This window comes from Gallinula chloropus (genome assembly GCF_964237585.1).
Source record: "Gallinula chloropus genome assembly, chromosome: 34".
NCBI classification, from domain to species: domain Eukaryota; kingdom Metazoa; phylum Chordata; class Aves; order Gruiformes; family Rallidae; genus Gallinula; species Gallinula chloropus.
In genome coordinates, this window is record NC_140119.1 from 155,944 (window position 1) to 170,566 (window position 14,623).

The following is a 14,623-nucleotide window of genomic DNA, read 5'->3' on the forward strand; positions in this document are numbered from 1 at the left end:
CCAGACAAGTCTGGGAAGGCGGCCAGTCACGTCGGGCGGCCAGTCAGGTAGTCGGCCATTCAAGTCTGGCAAGGCAGCCTATCAGGTCAGGCGGCCGGTCACGTCAGTTCAGGTCAGGCATCTGGACAGGTCAGGCGGCAGGTCAGGTCAGGTCATGTCAGGTGGCCAGTCAGGGAGTGGGCCAGTCAGGTCAGGTCAGGTCAGGTGGTCGGTCGGTCAGGTGGCCAGTCAGGTAAAGGAAGACGACCGGTCAGATCAGGCAGGCGGTTAGTCGGGGAGGCAGCCTGTCAGGCAAGGTGGCCGGTCAGGTCAAGCAGCTGGTCAGGTCAGGTCAGGCGGCTGTTCGGGAAAGGCAGCCGGTCAGAGAGGCCAGTCAGGTCAGGCGGCCGTTCAGGTCAGGAAGGCGGCCGGTCAGGTGGGGCGGCTGGTCCAGCAAGGTGGCCGGAAAGGTCAAGCGGCCGGTCAAGTCAAGTCAGGTCAGGCGGCCGGTCAGGTCAAGCGGATGGGCAGGTCAGGCGTCCGGTCAGGTTAGGTCAGGTCAGGTCAGGCAGCTGGTCCGTTCGGGCAAGGTGGCCGGTCCGGACAGGTCAGGTGAGGCAGCCGGTCAGGTCAGGCAGCCAGTCAGGTCAGGTCAGGTCAGGCGGCCGGTCAGGTCAGGTGGCCAGTCGGGTCGGGAGAGTTGTACGGTCACGTGTGGCGGCTGGTCGGGCAGGCATCTGGTCAATTCGGGTAAGGTGGCTGGTCAGATCAGGTCAGGTCAGGCGGCCGGTCAGGTCAGGTCAGGTTAGGCGTCCGGTCAGGTAGGCAGCCGATCAGGTTGGGCAAGGCGGCTGGTCAGGCGGCCAGTCAGGTCAGGCAAGGTGGCCGGTCGGGCAAGGCGGCCAGTCAGGTCAGGTGTCTGGTCATGTCAGGTCATGTGGCCGGTCAGGCAAGGCGGACTGCTAGGTCACGTGGAAAGTCAGGTCAGGTCAGGCGGCCAGTCGGGCAAGGCAGCCGCTCAGGTGAGTCAGCTGGTTGGGCAGGCGGCATGTCAGGTCGGGCAAGGCGACCGGTGAGGTCAGGATGCCGGTCGGGCAGGTGGCCGGTCAGGTCGGGCAAGGCGTCAGGTCGGGCAGGCGTCTGGTCAATTCGGGTAAGGTGGCCAGTCAGATCAGGTCAGGTCAGGCGGCTGGTCAGGTCAGGTGGAAGGTCAGGTCGGGCGAGGTGGCCGGTCAGGTCAGGCGGCTGGTCGGGCAAGGCAGCCGGTCAATTCTGGCAGGCGGCAGGCCAGATCACGCGGCCAGTCAGGTCAGGCAAGGAGTCCTGTCAGGTCAGGCAGCAGGTCGGGCAGGCAGCCAGTCAGGTTGGGCAAGATGGCCGGACAGGTCGGGCCGTTGGTCAGGCAGGCGGCCTGTCAGGTCAGGAGGCCGGTCAGGTCAGGTCAGGCATCGAGTCAGGCATGGCGGCCGGTCACGTCAGGTGGCTGGTCTGGCAAGGCGGGCAAGGAGGCCTGTCAGGTCAGGCGGCTGGTCAGGTCAGGTCAGGTAGCCAGTCGGGTAGGAGGCCAGTAAGAAGAGCAAGGCAGCCAGTCAGGTCAGGTGGCCGGTCAGGACAGGCAGCCGGTCACTCAGGCGGACGATCAGGTCGGGAAGGCAGCGGGTTGGTCAGGCGGACGGTAATGTTGGGCAAGGAGGCTGGTCAGGTCAGGCAGGCGTCCGGTAAGGTGGGGCAGGCGGCCAGTCAGTTCGGGCGGGCGGTCAGGTCAGGTGGCCGGTCAGGTGAGGTCAGGCGGCCCGGTCGGGCAGGCGGGTGGTCAGGTCGGGCGAGGCGGGTGGTTAGGTCAGGTGGCTGGTCAGTTCAGGCCAGGCAGCCAGTCAGGGAGGCAGCCGGTCACGTCGTGCAAGGCAGCCAATCAGTTCAGGTGGACGGTCGGGTCACACGGCCAGTCAGTTCGGGCAGGTGGCCGGTCAGATCGCGTAGCCGGTCAGGTCAGGCAAGACGGCCGGTCAGGTCAGGCCGCCAGTTGGGTCAGGTCAGGTCAGGCGGCCGGTCAGGTCGGGCGAGGTGGCTGGTCAGGTAGGGTGGCCGGTCGGGTACGCGGCCGGTCAGGTCGGGCAAGGAGCCCGGTCAGGTCAGGAGGCTGGTCGGGCAGTGGACAGTCTGGTGGGTCGGGCGGCCGGGCAGGTCGGGCAGGCGGCCGGTCAGGTTGGGAGAGGCGGATGGTCAGTTGGCCTGTCAGGTCGGTCAAGGAGGCTGGTCGGGCATGGCGGCTGGTCAGGTCAGGAGGCCTGTCAGCTAAGGTCAAGTGGCCAGTTGGGCAAGGTGGCCGGTCAGCTCAGGCGGCCAGTCAGGTCAGGTCAGGTGGCCCGTAGGACAGGGGGACCAGTCAGATCGCACAGCTGGTCAGGTCGGGTAAGGCAGCCGGTCAGTTCAGGCGGCCGGTCGGGCAGGCGGCCTATCAAGTTGGACAAGGCGGCCGGTCGGTTCAGGCGGCCATGCAGGTCAGGTCAGGCGGCCAGTCGGTCAAGGCATCTGGTCAGGTCAGGCAAGGCGGCTGGTCAGGTCAGCGAAGGTGCCCAGTCAGGTTACGCGGCTGGTCAGGCAAGGCCGCCGTTCAGGTCAGGTAGGCGGCTCTTAGGGCTTTTGTTTGCCAGGAAACCTTTGAGCTCTCTCCGTAGTTGCTGTTCACGGCCTCAGAAGTGCTCCCTTGAAAACATGCCGAACGTCCAGCAATAACTCCCAAACCAAAGGAGCCAGGACTGAAAGACATAGCTGGCCTGAAACCTCCCCAGGCAGCCCACAAGCAGCCCCTTGCATTGTGGCTCTGAGGGCTTTAGTTTGCCAGAAAACCTTTGAGCTGTCTCCATAGGTGCTGTTCACGGTGGGTCAGGGGAGGTGACACGTCACGTCAGGTGGCGGGTCAGGTGGCCACCATGCACACTGGCTGCCTGGCCTGACCGGCCGCCTTGCCCAACCGGCCACCTGAGTGACCTGCTGCCTTAGTGACTGGCTGCCTCACTGACCGGCCACCTGCCTCACTGGCCACCGTCACTGACCGGCCGCCTCAGCGACCGATCGCCTTGCCTGACCTGCCGTCTGCCTGACCAGACACCTTGTTTGACCGGCCTCCCTGCCTCACTGGCCGCCTTGCCTGACCATACACCTGCCTGACCAACTGCCTTGGTTACCGGCCTCCCTGCCTGACCAGCTGCCTACCTGACCTGATACCTTGCCTGACCAGCCACCATGTAGACCGGTCTCCTTGCCTTACTGGCCGCCATGTTGACCGGTCTCCTTGCCTGACCGGCCGCCTTGCTGACTGGGCCTTACCTGACCGGCCGTATGTGGGGAGATCACATGGGGAGAAAGTCAGAAGGGCTGAAGCCCAACTGGGACTCAGCCTGGCCAGTTCTGTACCAGAGAATCCAAGTCCTTCTCTAGGGAGATGAACAGGAACAGGAGGGTCAAGGGGAATCTCCAGCCCTGACTGGACGCAGGGGGAACAGGAGTGACAAGGGATGAGGACAAGGCTGAGGTCCTGAATTCCTTCTTTCCCTACAGTGCCTTCCTCCTCCTCCTCCTCCTCTGCATGGGGGTGCAGCGGCGCAGGACAGAGCGGCGCCCTGGGTAAAAAGGGAATCTGTGAGTCCCCTGCCTCGCTCCCTGCTGCCCGGCCACCCTTGCGTCGCCCACTGCCCGCAGCCCCAGGACATCCCACAACGCCTGGGGACGGGCCCCTGTTTCCATGGCCTCCCTTGGCGTTGCTGCCTGTGGCTGGCAGCTGGCTGCCTCCCCCTTCTCCGGCTGTGTGTCTGCCGGGTGCGCCTGGAGCGGTGTCTCTGCCGGCGGCTGCTCCAGCTGTGGCTGCAGCGGTACCCAGCCATGGCTCCTGCTGCCACGGCTGCTCCTGGCCTTCTGGCAGCCCCACAGCCGCCACACCCCAAGTTATAGTGGAGGGTGAGTGTGACGTGTGATGACATCACAGTGCCGAGAGGTGACGGTGCAAGGGGCAGCCAACCACGTGCCACCACCTGGGCAAAGTCAGTGCCTGGCGTCGCCTGGGAGACCAAGAGGAGCTGGCCCTGGCCCCCCAAATGCCCCCAGCCCTTTGCCCGGGGGGTGAGGGTCAGCTGGGGGCCTGCTGAGGCTTTGATTCTGGCTTTTCCAGGATTCAGGATGAGTCCCCAAGCCTGCCAGCTGCCCAGAGGCCATGTAAAAGCCACGGTAAGAAGATGGGAAAGGGAGTGAACCTCTGGGTCAAAGCCCCCCCCAAGCACAGCACTTGGTCTGAGCAGCCCCTCTTCTCTCCCAGCACCCAGCGACCCAGAACTGGGACAGAGCTGGAGGAGGCCGAGCTGGGAGCAGGACGCCAAAGCTGGGCCACGCGTCGCTCCAAGGGCAGATGGCTGGCGTGAACAGTGGAGGGTTGGGGTGACCAGTGGAGGGTTGGGGTGGAATGGTAATGTCTGCGTCCTTTGACCATTCCCCTCATGGCTCGGCCGTGTTTGCCCCAAACCCCAACCCAAACCTTGACCCCTGGAGCCATGGCAAAGGCTCAGCCCAGACTTGCTCCCCTTGAAGGATGAGGACACGGACGTGGAGGCAACTTCTTGGATCTCTCTCCTCAGCCAAGCTGGCTTCCTTCCTGGCCGACTCCTCTTCCCACAGCCTGGGACAGCCTGTTCTTGTGCCGCCAAGATTTCCTTCAAGGGGTCGGTGGGCCCCACAGTTGGGTTCTGAAGGAAACTGGGGGAGATTTTGGCCAGAAACACTCCAAGTTGACTTAAAAGAGATTGAAAATGGGACAAACCGGTTCTCCAGGGAGGTGGGGATACAGGGATGGGGTCAAGGCCACCACCAGTAGTACGTGGCCGTGTCACCATCCCTGAGGCTGTTCATCTGCAGCATCACCATGCTCTGGGAGTTGTCCTTGGAGATGGTGAACCGGCCCTTGACCGATGACCCGTAGTCGGTGCTGCTACCATCGTTGCTAATGTGTGTGACCCACCCCAGCCCATTACCGGCAGCCTGGTGAGCCCAGAATATGTGGGTGCTGCTGAAGTCAAAGCCAGAGGCCTTGTAGAGGAGGCGCAGGGACCCCCCGGGTGTCTTGAAGCCCCTCTGTACTCGACCACTGTCCCAGCTGGAAAAATTAGAGGGTTTTGGAGGAATATAAAGGAATTTTGGGGGAAATGAAGGAATTTGTGGAAAATATGAGGGAATTTGGGGGTAAATTAAGGAAATTTAAAAGATAATTAAGGAATTTGTGGAAAAATTATGAGAATTCTGGGAAAAATTAATAGAATTTGGGGGTAAATTAGGGGTGAGGCTGTTTGAGAGAATGGGGGCTGCAGAAAATGGGTGCTGTAAGAAGCAGCCAGAAGCTCTCTGCAGACCCCAGAGAGTAAACATTGGCTGATTCAAGGCCAGAGCTGCTGCTGACTAAGGCCGAGCCAATTGGTGATGGTCACAGCGCCTCTGGGAATCACATACAGGAGAAAGAGAAACACAAGCAGCTGCATTTGCCACCAGAGAAGGGAGCAAAATCCTGACTAAAATAAAGTCTGCTAAGAAGGGAGGGGTGGGGGAAGGTGCTTTGAGATCTGGTCACGCTTCTGACCCGACTCTGGTGTCACTGTCTGTGTAGTGCAGTGTCATCAATCAGAGAGTTTTCTGTCCTTCACTCTGTGTTGAGTCTGTTTTGCCGTGTCGTTGATTACAGGATGATCTCTCCCTGTGCTTATCTTGACTCCTGAGCCTCTCTATATCTATTTTCTCCCCTGTCCAAAAAAAGGGGAGGGATAGACCGACTTTGGTGGGCGTCTGGCCTCCAGCCAGGCCTAAACCACCATACATACTAATCTCACAGAACTGGGGCCTCACTGCTTCCTTGCACCCCCTCAGGATGCTGGGAGCTGTGGTACCCTTGTACCACACGCTGCATCACACACCCCATGTGACACATGCCCAGGAAGAGCCCTGAGGCAGTGCAGGGGGCAGAATCCCACTTCTGTGGGGCTGGCTCTTCTGCTTGATAAAATACATCAAGGCTTTACTCAGCATCACATCCACCTGCACACTGCCTCAGTCTACCTTAAATCACAGACTCCAATTTTCTGCTCTAACCCATTCCTGAGGAGAGAGGCTTTCTCAGTAATGGGCCTCAGTGGGGCCAATTAACACTCTACAGCAGTTCAGCTTTTTCTTCTGACCTTAACTCTTGGAGAGACTGCTTCAATCTCCTCACAGGATCTGCAGTTCATGGAATCAGCACCAAATACACCACGGGGCTCATTAAAATTGAAAAAGCCCTAATGAGCTTTGTGTCTTTTCTTCAGAGTTTCAAGACTTGTACAGCTAATTGGAGAGGTTTCAGGACTCTATTTAAAGTGGAAGATTTCAATAAGCACTTAATTAAAAAAATAAAAAAGAAGTTTTAATATTTTTCAGGCTTTTTAGTTTTTCAATTTACAGAAGTGACAAGAGCTTTCTCCAACTAAAATTGAACCAGAGGATCTCCTAAGGAGGTGTGGAAAGGTCATAACAGCTCTCTCCCTGAGTTCCCACACTGCCTAGACACCTTTACAACTCCCCAACCCCACCATGTCTCCAAGGGATGCTTGGGAGTTGCTCTCTTTTCCTCCATCAGGCTTCTGCACTGAGTCTGCAGCTGAATATTGCAGCCCCTTTGCTGCAATTCCCACCCTGTTTACCCTGAGGACTGGCTGGGAATAGAAACAGAATTCTGCCTCATTTTGAAAAATGTTATAAAAGAAATAAAACACATTCCCCAACTAGGAGTAAAAAACTGTAAGGGGGTGGATTAAATCCCAAAAGCAAAGGACAGGGCACATGGCCAGAGAGTCTGCTTAGAAGGGGCCCTGAGACACAGTCGGTTTCCTCAGGGCAGGTGGAAATACCCGAAAGGCAAGTTTCAGTGCACAGTGTGACAGTGTCCTGACACCCCAAGGACTCAGGAGGATGTGTATTTCCCCTCCTACTTTTAATACATATCCCCAGAGTTCCTAACTTAGTCTGAGTTGAGAGGCAAGAATAAACTGATGATAGTGGCTGCACACTAACAAGCTTCCAGGGGAAAGGCACTGAGTGTGGAGGGCCATGGCAGGAATGAAGATTCCTGGAGGTTTAGTAGAAGCTGCTAAGGGCTGTGGGTGATGAAACTCCTTCAGGACATTGACACGTGCTTCCCTGAATGCTGATTAGAGCAGAAAATCAGAGGGAGCAATTTCAGGACGACAAAGTGAGAAGATACAGACGTGCTGTGTCATGGAGCCACTTGGATGTATCCTGGCACACCACAGGGCCCAGTGGTCCTCCAATGATCAGTGAAATGGGGAGGCTTTTGGTCATCACTTCTCCCCCTCCTCTTTTCCTTTAAAGAGCAGGCAGCTGCCTGGATCTCAGCTCTCAGCTGGGGTAAAACCACGACCCTCAGGTCTTTCCTTGGCAAGGGAATGGTCCTAACGATGCCTCTGTCATTCCGGGTGCTAACAGTGTCCATATTTCAAACTGATAAATGTCCAGCAGTAGCTCCCAAGCAAGAGGATTGAGAGCAGAAATATGTTCCTGTCCTGAAACCATCCCAGGTAGCCCAGTAGCAGCCCCAGTACCCTTGGGACTCATGTCTGCCCCTACCAAGGGATCGTTCCTAACAGTGCCGGACACCATCACCTGGGAAGGAATAACTGCTGGAATCAGTACAGGCTGGGGGATGACCTGTGGAGAGGAACTCTGCAGAGAAGGACCTGGGGGTGCTGGTGGGTGACAGGTTGGCCATGATCCAGCAGTGTATCCTGGGGGCTAAGAGAGCCAATGGGATCCTGCGGGGCATCAAGAGGAGCGTGGTCAGCAGGTCACAGGAGGGGATCCTCCCCCTCTACTCTGCCCTGGTCAGGCCCCACCTGGAGTATTGTGTCCAGTTCTGGGCTCCCCAGGACAAAAAAGCCAGGGATCTCCTGGAGAGAGTCCAGAGAAGGGCTGTGAAGATGATTAAGGGCCTGGAGCATCTACCCTATGAGGAAAGGCTGAGTGAGCTGGGACTATTCAGCCTTGAGAAAAGAAGGTTAAGAGGTGATCCTATTAATGTTTATAAGTATCTGAAGTGTTGGCCACAAGGGAAAATTTTCAGCCTCTTAACAATGGACTGTGGGGGCAGAACAAGGGGCAATGGCTGCAAGTTGGAGCACAGGAAGTTCCACACCAACATGTGGAAAGACTTTTTCACAGTGAGGGTGACAGAGCCCGGGACAGGCTGCCCAGGGGGGTTGTGAAGTGTCCCTCTCTGGAGATATTCAAGACCTTTCTGGACGCTGACCTGTGTGACCTGTCCTAGGGAATCCACTTCGGCAGGGGGTTGGACCCGAAGATCTCTGACTGATAAATAAATTTTGAGGCAAGGGGATTGACTGATACATTGATAGATGAGGTAAGGGGATTGACTGATAGATGTGAGGTAAAGAGTTTGACAGATATATAGATAGTGAGGTAAGCTGATAGATGGATAAATAGATTGTGAGGTAAGGAGATTGTGAGGTAAGAACATGGACTGATGCATGTGAGGTAATGACTGATAGATTATGATGTAAGGGGATTGTGAGGTATGATGATTGTGAGGTAAGGGGATTATAAAGTCACAGGATTGATTGACAGATAGATTGTGAGGTAAGGGGATTGACATACAAATTGTGTGGTAAGGAGAGTAACCGATTGTGAGTTAAGGGGATTGTGAGGTAACAGGATTGACAGATAGAGAGATATAAGGTAAGTAGATTGACGGATTTATTGGATGTGAGGTAAGGAGATTGATACATAGATTATGAGGTAAGGGGATTGTGAGGAAAGCGGATTTTGAGTTAACTAGTTTGTGAGGTAAGGAGATTGATTCATAGATAAGACTGTCAGGTAAAAAGATTGACTGAGAAATAGATTGTGAGGTCAGGAGATTGATAGATGGTTTGTGAGGTAAGGAATTTGACAGACTGTGAGTTCAGTGGATTGTGAGGTAAGGATTCTGTGGCTGTCGCAGTTTTGTGTAGCTGGGTGCTGGGAGAGAACTGGGGCTGCAGAAAATGTCTGGTGTAAGGAACAGCTAGAGCTCTCTGCAGGTCCTGAAGAGCAAACATCGGCCAATTCAAGGCCATAGGTGCTGCTGACCAGGGCTGAGCGAATCTGCGATGGTCACAGAGCCTCTGGGAATCACATAGAGGAGGAAAAAACCACAAGCAGCTGCAACGCCCATCGTGAAGAGAGGCCAGAGGGAGGTCCCAGGGAACTGCAGGCCTGTCAGCCTGACTGACCTCGGTGCTGGGGAAGGTGATAGAACAAATCATCTTGAGTCCCATGCAGGACACTCAGGTGATCAGGCCCAGTCAGCATGGGTTTAGGAGAGGCAGATCGTGATGGACCAACCTGATCTCCTTCTATGGCAAGGTGACCTGCTGCTTAGTGGATGAGGGGAAAGCTGTAGATGTGGTCTACCTAGATTTCAGTGAAGCCTTCATCACTGTCTCCCAAAGCATTTCCCCTGCTGGAGAAACTACCTGCTCATGGATTAGATGGGTACACTCTGTGCTTGGTTAGAAACTGGCTGGGCAGCCAGGCCCAAAGGGTTGTAGTGAACAGAGTTAAGTCCAGCTGGTGGCAGGTCACAAGGTGTGTTCTCCAGGACTCAGTGCTGGGGCCTGTCCTCTTTAACATCTTTATTCATGATCTGGACGAGGGGATCAAGAGCTTCCTCAGTAAGTTTGCAGATGACACCAAATTGTGTGGGAGTATTAATTGTCTGGACGACATGTAGGCTCTGAAGAGTGATCTGGACAGGCTGGATCGATGGGCAGAGGTCAATTGTATGAGGTTCTAGGGTTCTTGTGGCCAAGTGCCAGGTCCTGCATTTTGATCAGAATAACCCCAGGCAACGCTACAGGCCTGGGTCAGAGTGGTTGTAGAGCTCCCTGGAGGAGAATGACCTGGGGGTGTCCGTGGATACCTTGGCTGGACATGAGCCAGCACTGTGCCCAGGTGGCCAAGAAGGCCAACAGCATCCTGGCCTGGATCAGGAATAGTGTGACCAGCAGGAGGAGGGAAGTGATTGTTCCATTATCCTCAGCTCTGGTGAGGCTGCACCTCGAGTGCTGTGTCCGGTTTTGGGCCCCTCACTACAAGAAGGACACTGAGATGCTGGAGTGTGTCCAGAGAAGGGCAATAAACTGGATGAAGGATTTGAAGCACAGGTCCTATGAGGAGCAGCTGAGGCAACTGGGGCATTTTAGCCTTGAGAAAAGGAGGCTGAGGGGGAGACCTTGCCGCTCTCTACAACTACCTGCAAGGAGGAATGTAGAGAGGTGAGAGCCGGTGTCTTCTCTCCGGGAACAAGTGACAAGATGAGAGGGAATGGTTTCAAATTGCACCAGGGGAGATTTAGGTTGGATATCAGGAAGAATTTCATTACTGAAACTTTAGTCAAGTATTGGAACAGGCTGCCCAGGAAAGTAGTGGAGTCACCAACCCTGGAGGGATTTAAAAGGTTCTTATAGATGTTGTGCTTGAGGACATGGCCTAGAGGTGGACTAGGCAGGGGTAGGCTTTGGTTGGACTCAATGATCATAAGGGTCTCTTCCAACCTAAGTGATTCTATGATTCTCTGGTACACTTCCAGGAAATTCCTGTTCTGTCATGGTGGGAAAGCACTGTCATTTCAGAAACATAGTTGAGTGGTTCTGCTGTTGGAAATGTGCTTGTAAAACTTTTATAAATGTCAGGGGGAAAAAACCGGAATAAAAAGTTGTGCCCCTTTCCAGGCAGAGATGATGGAAAGAGAGCCCAGCTCATCATTACGCAGTGTCTGGGTCACACAAGACCAGGAGATACTGCATTAGCAATGGGATGAAGCTGGTCCGTGTTATTAAAGCTGAGACAAACTAGGAGGGGAAAAAAACCCCAACCCAACAGCTAAAAACCCTACTAAATACAGACTGGTCCTAACATGAGTTACATGGCCAGTGATATGCAGAGTGAGCAGTTTGTTGCTGCTTTGAGACATCCAGTCATCACTTTCCAAACAGCATCATTGAGCTCCTGGTTCCTCATGCTGTAGATGGGAAATTTTAATTCTGGAGGAACCACTGACTAAAAATTGTCACTACCAGGTGCAAATGATGGAGAGAAGCTTCAGGTAGGTGAACACAGCAGTGATGAGGAACAGGGAGACCATGGCCAGGTGAGGGAGGCAGGTGGAAAAGGCTTTGTGCCGTCCCTGCTGCAAGGGGATCCTCAGCACAGCCCTGAAGATCTGCACAGGCCTGAAGCCTTCCCAGGGAATGGACATGAAGCTGCAGATTCCTACAATGGACACAACCCTAATATTCCTTGACATAATTTGCAGGCTCCACCAGGATCCACCTTCCAACTTATTAATCATATTGTAATAGCTCCTGAAGAAAAGGTGTTCCTGGCATGAAACCTCTGCAGGTGGCACACCAGCAGTCCCATAACCTTAGCTATTGACAGACTGAACTTCTGACATGTCGTGGCTTTGCCCCAGCTGAGAGCCAGGCACCAAGCAGCTGCTTGTTCATTAGAGGGTGTGGGGAGGGAAGAATTGAGAGAGGGGGAAAGGGAGGGAGAAGGAAAACCAATGAATCCATAACCTCGAGGGTTGGGAAAAGGACAGTTTACTGGGACAGTAGAGAGAGAGAGAAACATCAATAGGACTTTGTAATAAAATATACAAATCTGGTGATACACAGTGTGGTTTCTCACCGAGCTGCACGGCTCAGAAAATACAGCTCAGAGCCATCCCAAAAATGGACTGTCCCCAAAACCCTGCATCATGGAGCTGCGTCCTCCTTCCCCCATCTGTCCCCCATTTATGCTGAACATGACACAATTGAATGGAATCCCCTCTTTGGCCAGTTTGGGTCACCTGTCCTGGCTGTGTCGAATCCCTTCTCGTTAGCAAGGAAATATGAACAACAGAAAAATCCTTGATTGCCTGGCAATAACCAGAAACATCAGAGTGCTATAAGCATGGCTCTCATCCCAGCTCCCAAACACTGCATTCCACTGGCTGCTGGAAAGAAAGTTAACTCTATCCTGGCCGAAACCAGGACATAACACAGCACTTCATTAGACTTCTGAAAGATGGGATGTTTTCCAACTCTCTGAAGGTCAAAGCAGAAATCAGGCAGCTGAACTGCAACAGAATAGCCAAAGAGCAAAGAGAGGTGGAAAACTGTGATCAAAGTGAAGTTCATATGTCCAGCCGATCTGCTGAAAAGATGTCCTTAGAAATGGACATCTTAGGAGAGGTGGAAACACCTGAATGATGAGGGAGATGAAAGAGACAGACTGGCGGTAATGCAGGTACAGGGGAAGGTGAGTATTTCTTCTGCTACCATCAGTACCAAAATCCAAAGTAGTCAAGAGATTCAAGGAGTGAAGTGATTCAGCTTAAGAAAAATGTTTTCCAATACAAGTAATAAATTAATGAATAAATGTGCCCCTTGCAGGCAGACATGATGGAAAGAAGCACAGCTCATTGTTAGGCAGTATCTGGGTCACACAAGACCAGAAGATATTTACTCCAGAATGGGGTAAATGTTGATCATGTTATTATAGTTTAGACAATAAAAAAAAACAACAACAAAACCCCGCCAAATCAGTTTTGTCCTAACGTGAGTTCCATGGACAGTGATATGCAGAAGACGATGATCAGTTGGTTGCTGCTTAGAAAAATCTAGTCATTAGTTTCCACATGGCATCCTTGAGCTCCTGGTTCCTCATGCTGTAGATGAGGGGGTTCACTGCTGGTGGAAACACTGAGTAAAGTACTGCCAATACCATGTCCAAAATCATGGAAGAGATGGAGGGGGGCTTCAAGTGGGCAAACATAGCAGTACTGACAAAGACAGAAACAACAGCCAGGTGAGGGAGGCAGGTGGAAAAGGCTTTGTGCCGTCCCTGCTCCGAGGGGATCCTCAGCACAGCCCTGAAGATCTGCACATAGGACACCACAATGAACACAAAACACCCAAAACATAAACAGACACTGACAACAAGGACTCCAATTTCCCTGAGGTTGGCATCTGAGCAAGAGAGCTTGAGGATCTGGGGGATTTCACAGAAGAACTGGTCAACAGCATTGCCATGGCAGAGGGGCAGTGAAAATGTATTGGCTGTGTGCAGCACAGCATGGAGAATTCCAGTGGCCCAGGCAGCTGCTGCCATGTGGACACAAGCTCTGCTGCCCAGGAGGGTCCCATAGTGCAGGGGGTGGCAGATGGCAACGTAGCGGTCATAGGCCATGACAGTCAGAAGATAGTACTCTGTGGAGATTAAAAATACAAAAAAAAATGTTTGAGCCACACATCCTGTGTAGGAAATGTCCCTGGTGTCCCACAAGGAATTGGCCATGGATTTGGGAACAGTAGTGGAGATGCAGCTAAAATCAAGAACAGAGAGGTTGAGGAGGAAGAAGTACATGGGGGTGTGGAGGTGGTGGTCACAGGCTATGGTGATGATGATGAGGCCATTGCCCAGGAGAGCAGCCAGGTAGATGCCCAGGAAGAGGCAGAAGTGCAGGAGCTGCAGCTCCCGTGTGTCTGCAAAGGGCAGGAGGAGGAACTGGCTGGTGGAGCTGCTGCTGCTGTTGGACATCTGCTGTGGTCAAGTGTGGAGACCTGTCCAAGGAGGAAAAAGTGCAGTGACAATTTACTGATCTTATCCTTGAGGAAAGCCTCTTTCAATTCAAACTAATTCTCTGTATTCAGGAAGACATTTGGCAGATCCCTTTTGGGAGGTCTGCTTTGTGCTGCCTTGAGCATGCCACTGCTGGGAGGAGGGTTGGCTGTGGGGTATAGAGAACTCAGTCCTGCCTGGCAGCAGTCAGTAAATAGAAGGATGGTGTGATCTCAGACTAAATCCCCTGTGGATAGGAATGAGCTTTTCAGCACTGTCACTCCAATTTCACCCAAGGGCAGAAGAGATATTTGGAGCTTTGTTTTTCTTCCTGCCTGTACCTGAGGAGAGTTTTTCTGTGAGAACTGCCTGACATTGCTGCTGCAGTGCCAGTAAAACCTTTCCCTGAGTGCAGAGTGTGGAGACCTGCTCTGTCCATCAGGCCTGCTCTCAGCTGCCCTGTGCTGGACACTCTGCTGCCTGAAGCTGTACCTCTACCTGCTTCTTTTTGCCTATTTCCCCTCCAGCTCTGCACTCACACACCTCATCCAACCTGCCCTGCGTTCAGCTCTGCTTTGCAGACTCGTCCTGTCATCAGGACACTGCCCTGGGGAACCTCTGTGTGTTTAGGGATCAGGAGATGCTCTGACAAGTCCCAATGACCAATGAGTTTGCACCTGGAGTGGAAAATGCATCCCCGGTGTTCTTAAAAAGTCTCTGGGAAGTTCCCTGGGACCAACTGCAGCTTGGAGCAAACCAGTCCTACACAGCACACTTAGACAGCGGAAGGACCCTACACTGTCCTTCCATGGGTCACACTTGCCACCCACAGCTTCTTTCTGCAGCGATGCTGATGGGAGCCCAGCAGGCAGGCTGAGTGCTGACCCTGGCAGCAGCAGAGTCCCTGCCCCAGCACACAGACCCTGGGTCACAAGGACCCTGCTCACAA

At 53.9% G+C, this 14,623-nt stretch overlaps 1 protein-coding gene across 1 annotated transcript; it reads right to left on the minus strand.

The window, feature by feature from the left end:
* Positions 1-12,723: 12,723 nt before the first annotated feature.
* On the minus strand, positions 12,724-13,653 carry LOC311202987 (olfactory receptor 14A16-like; the record flags this gene model as incomplete). The annotated part of the gene is made up of 1 exon (XM_084277625.1): positions 12,724-13,653. The coding sequence occupies one exon, from the start codon at positions 13,651-13,653 to the stop codon at positions 12,724-12,726; it is 930 nt and encodes a 309-aa protein (XP_084133751.1).
* Positions 13,654-14,623: the final 970 nt, after the last annotated feature.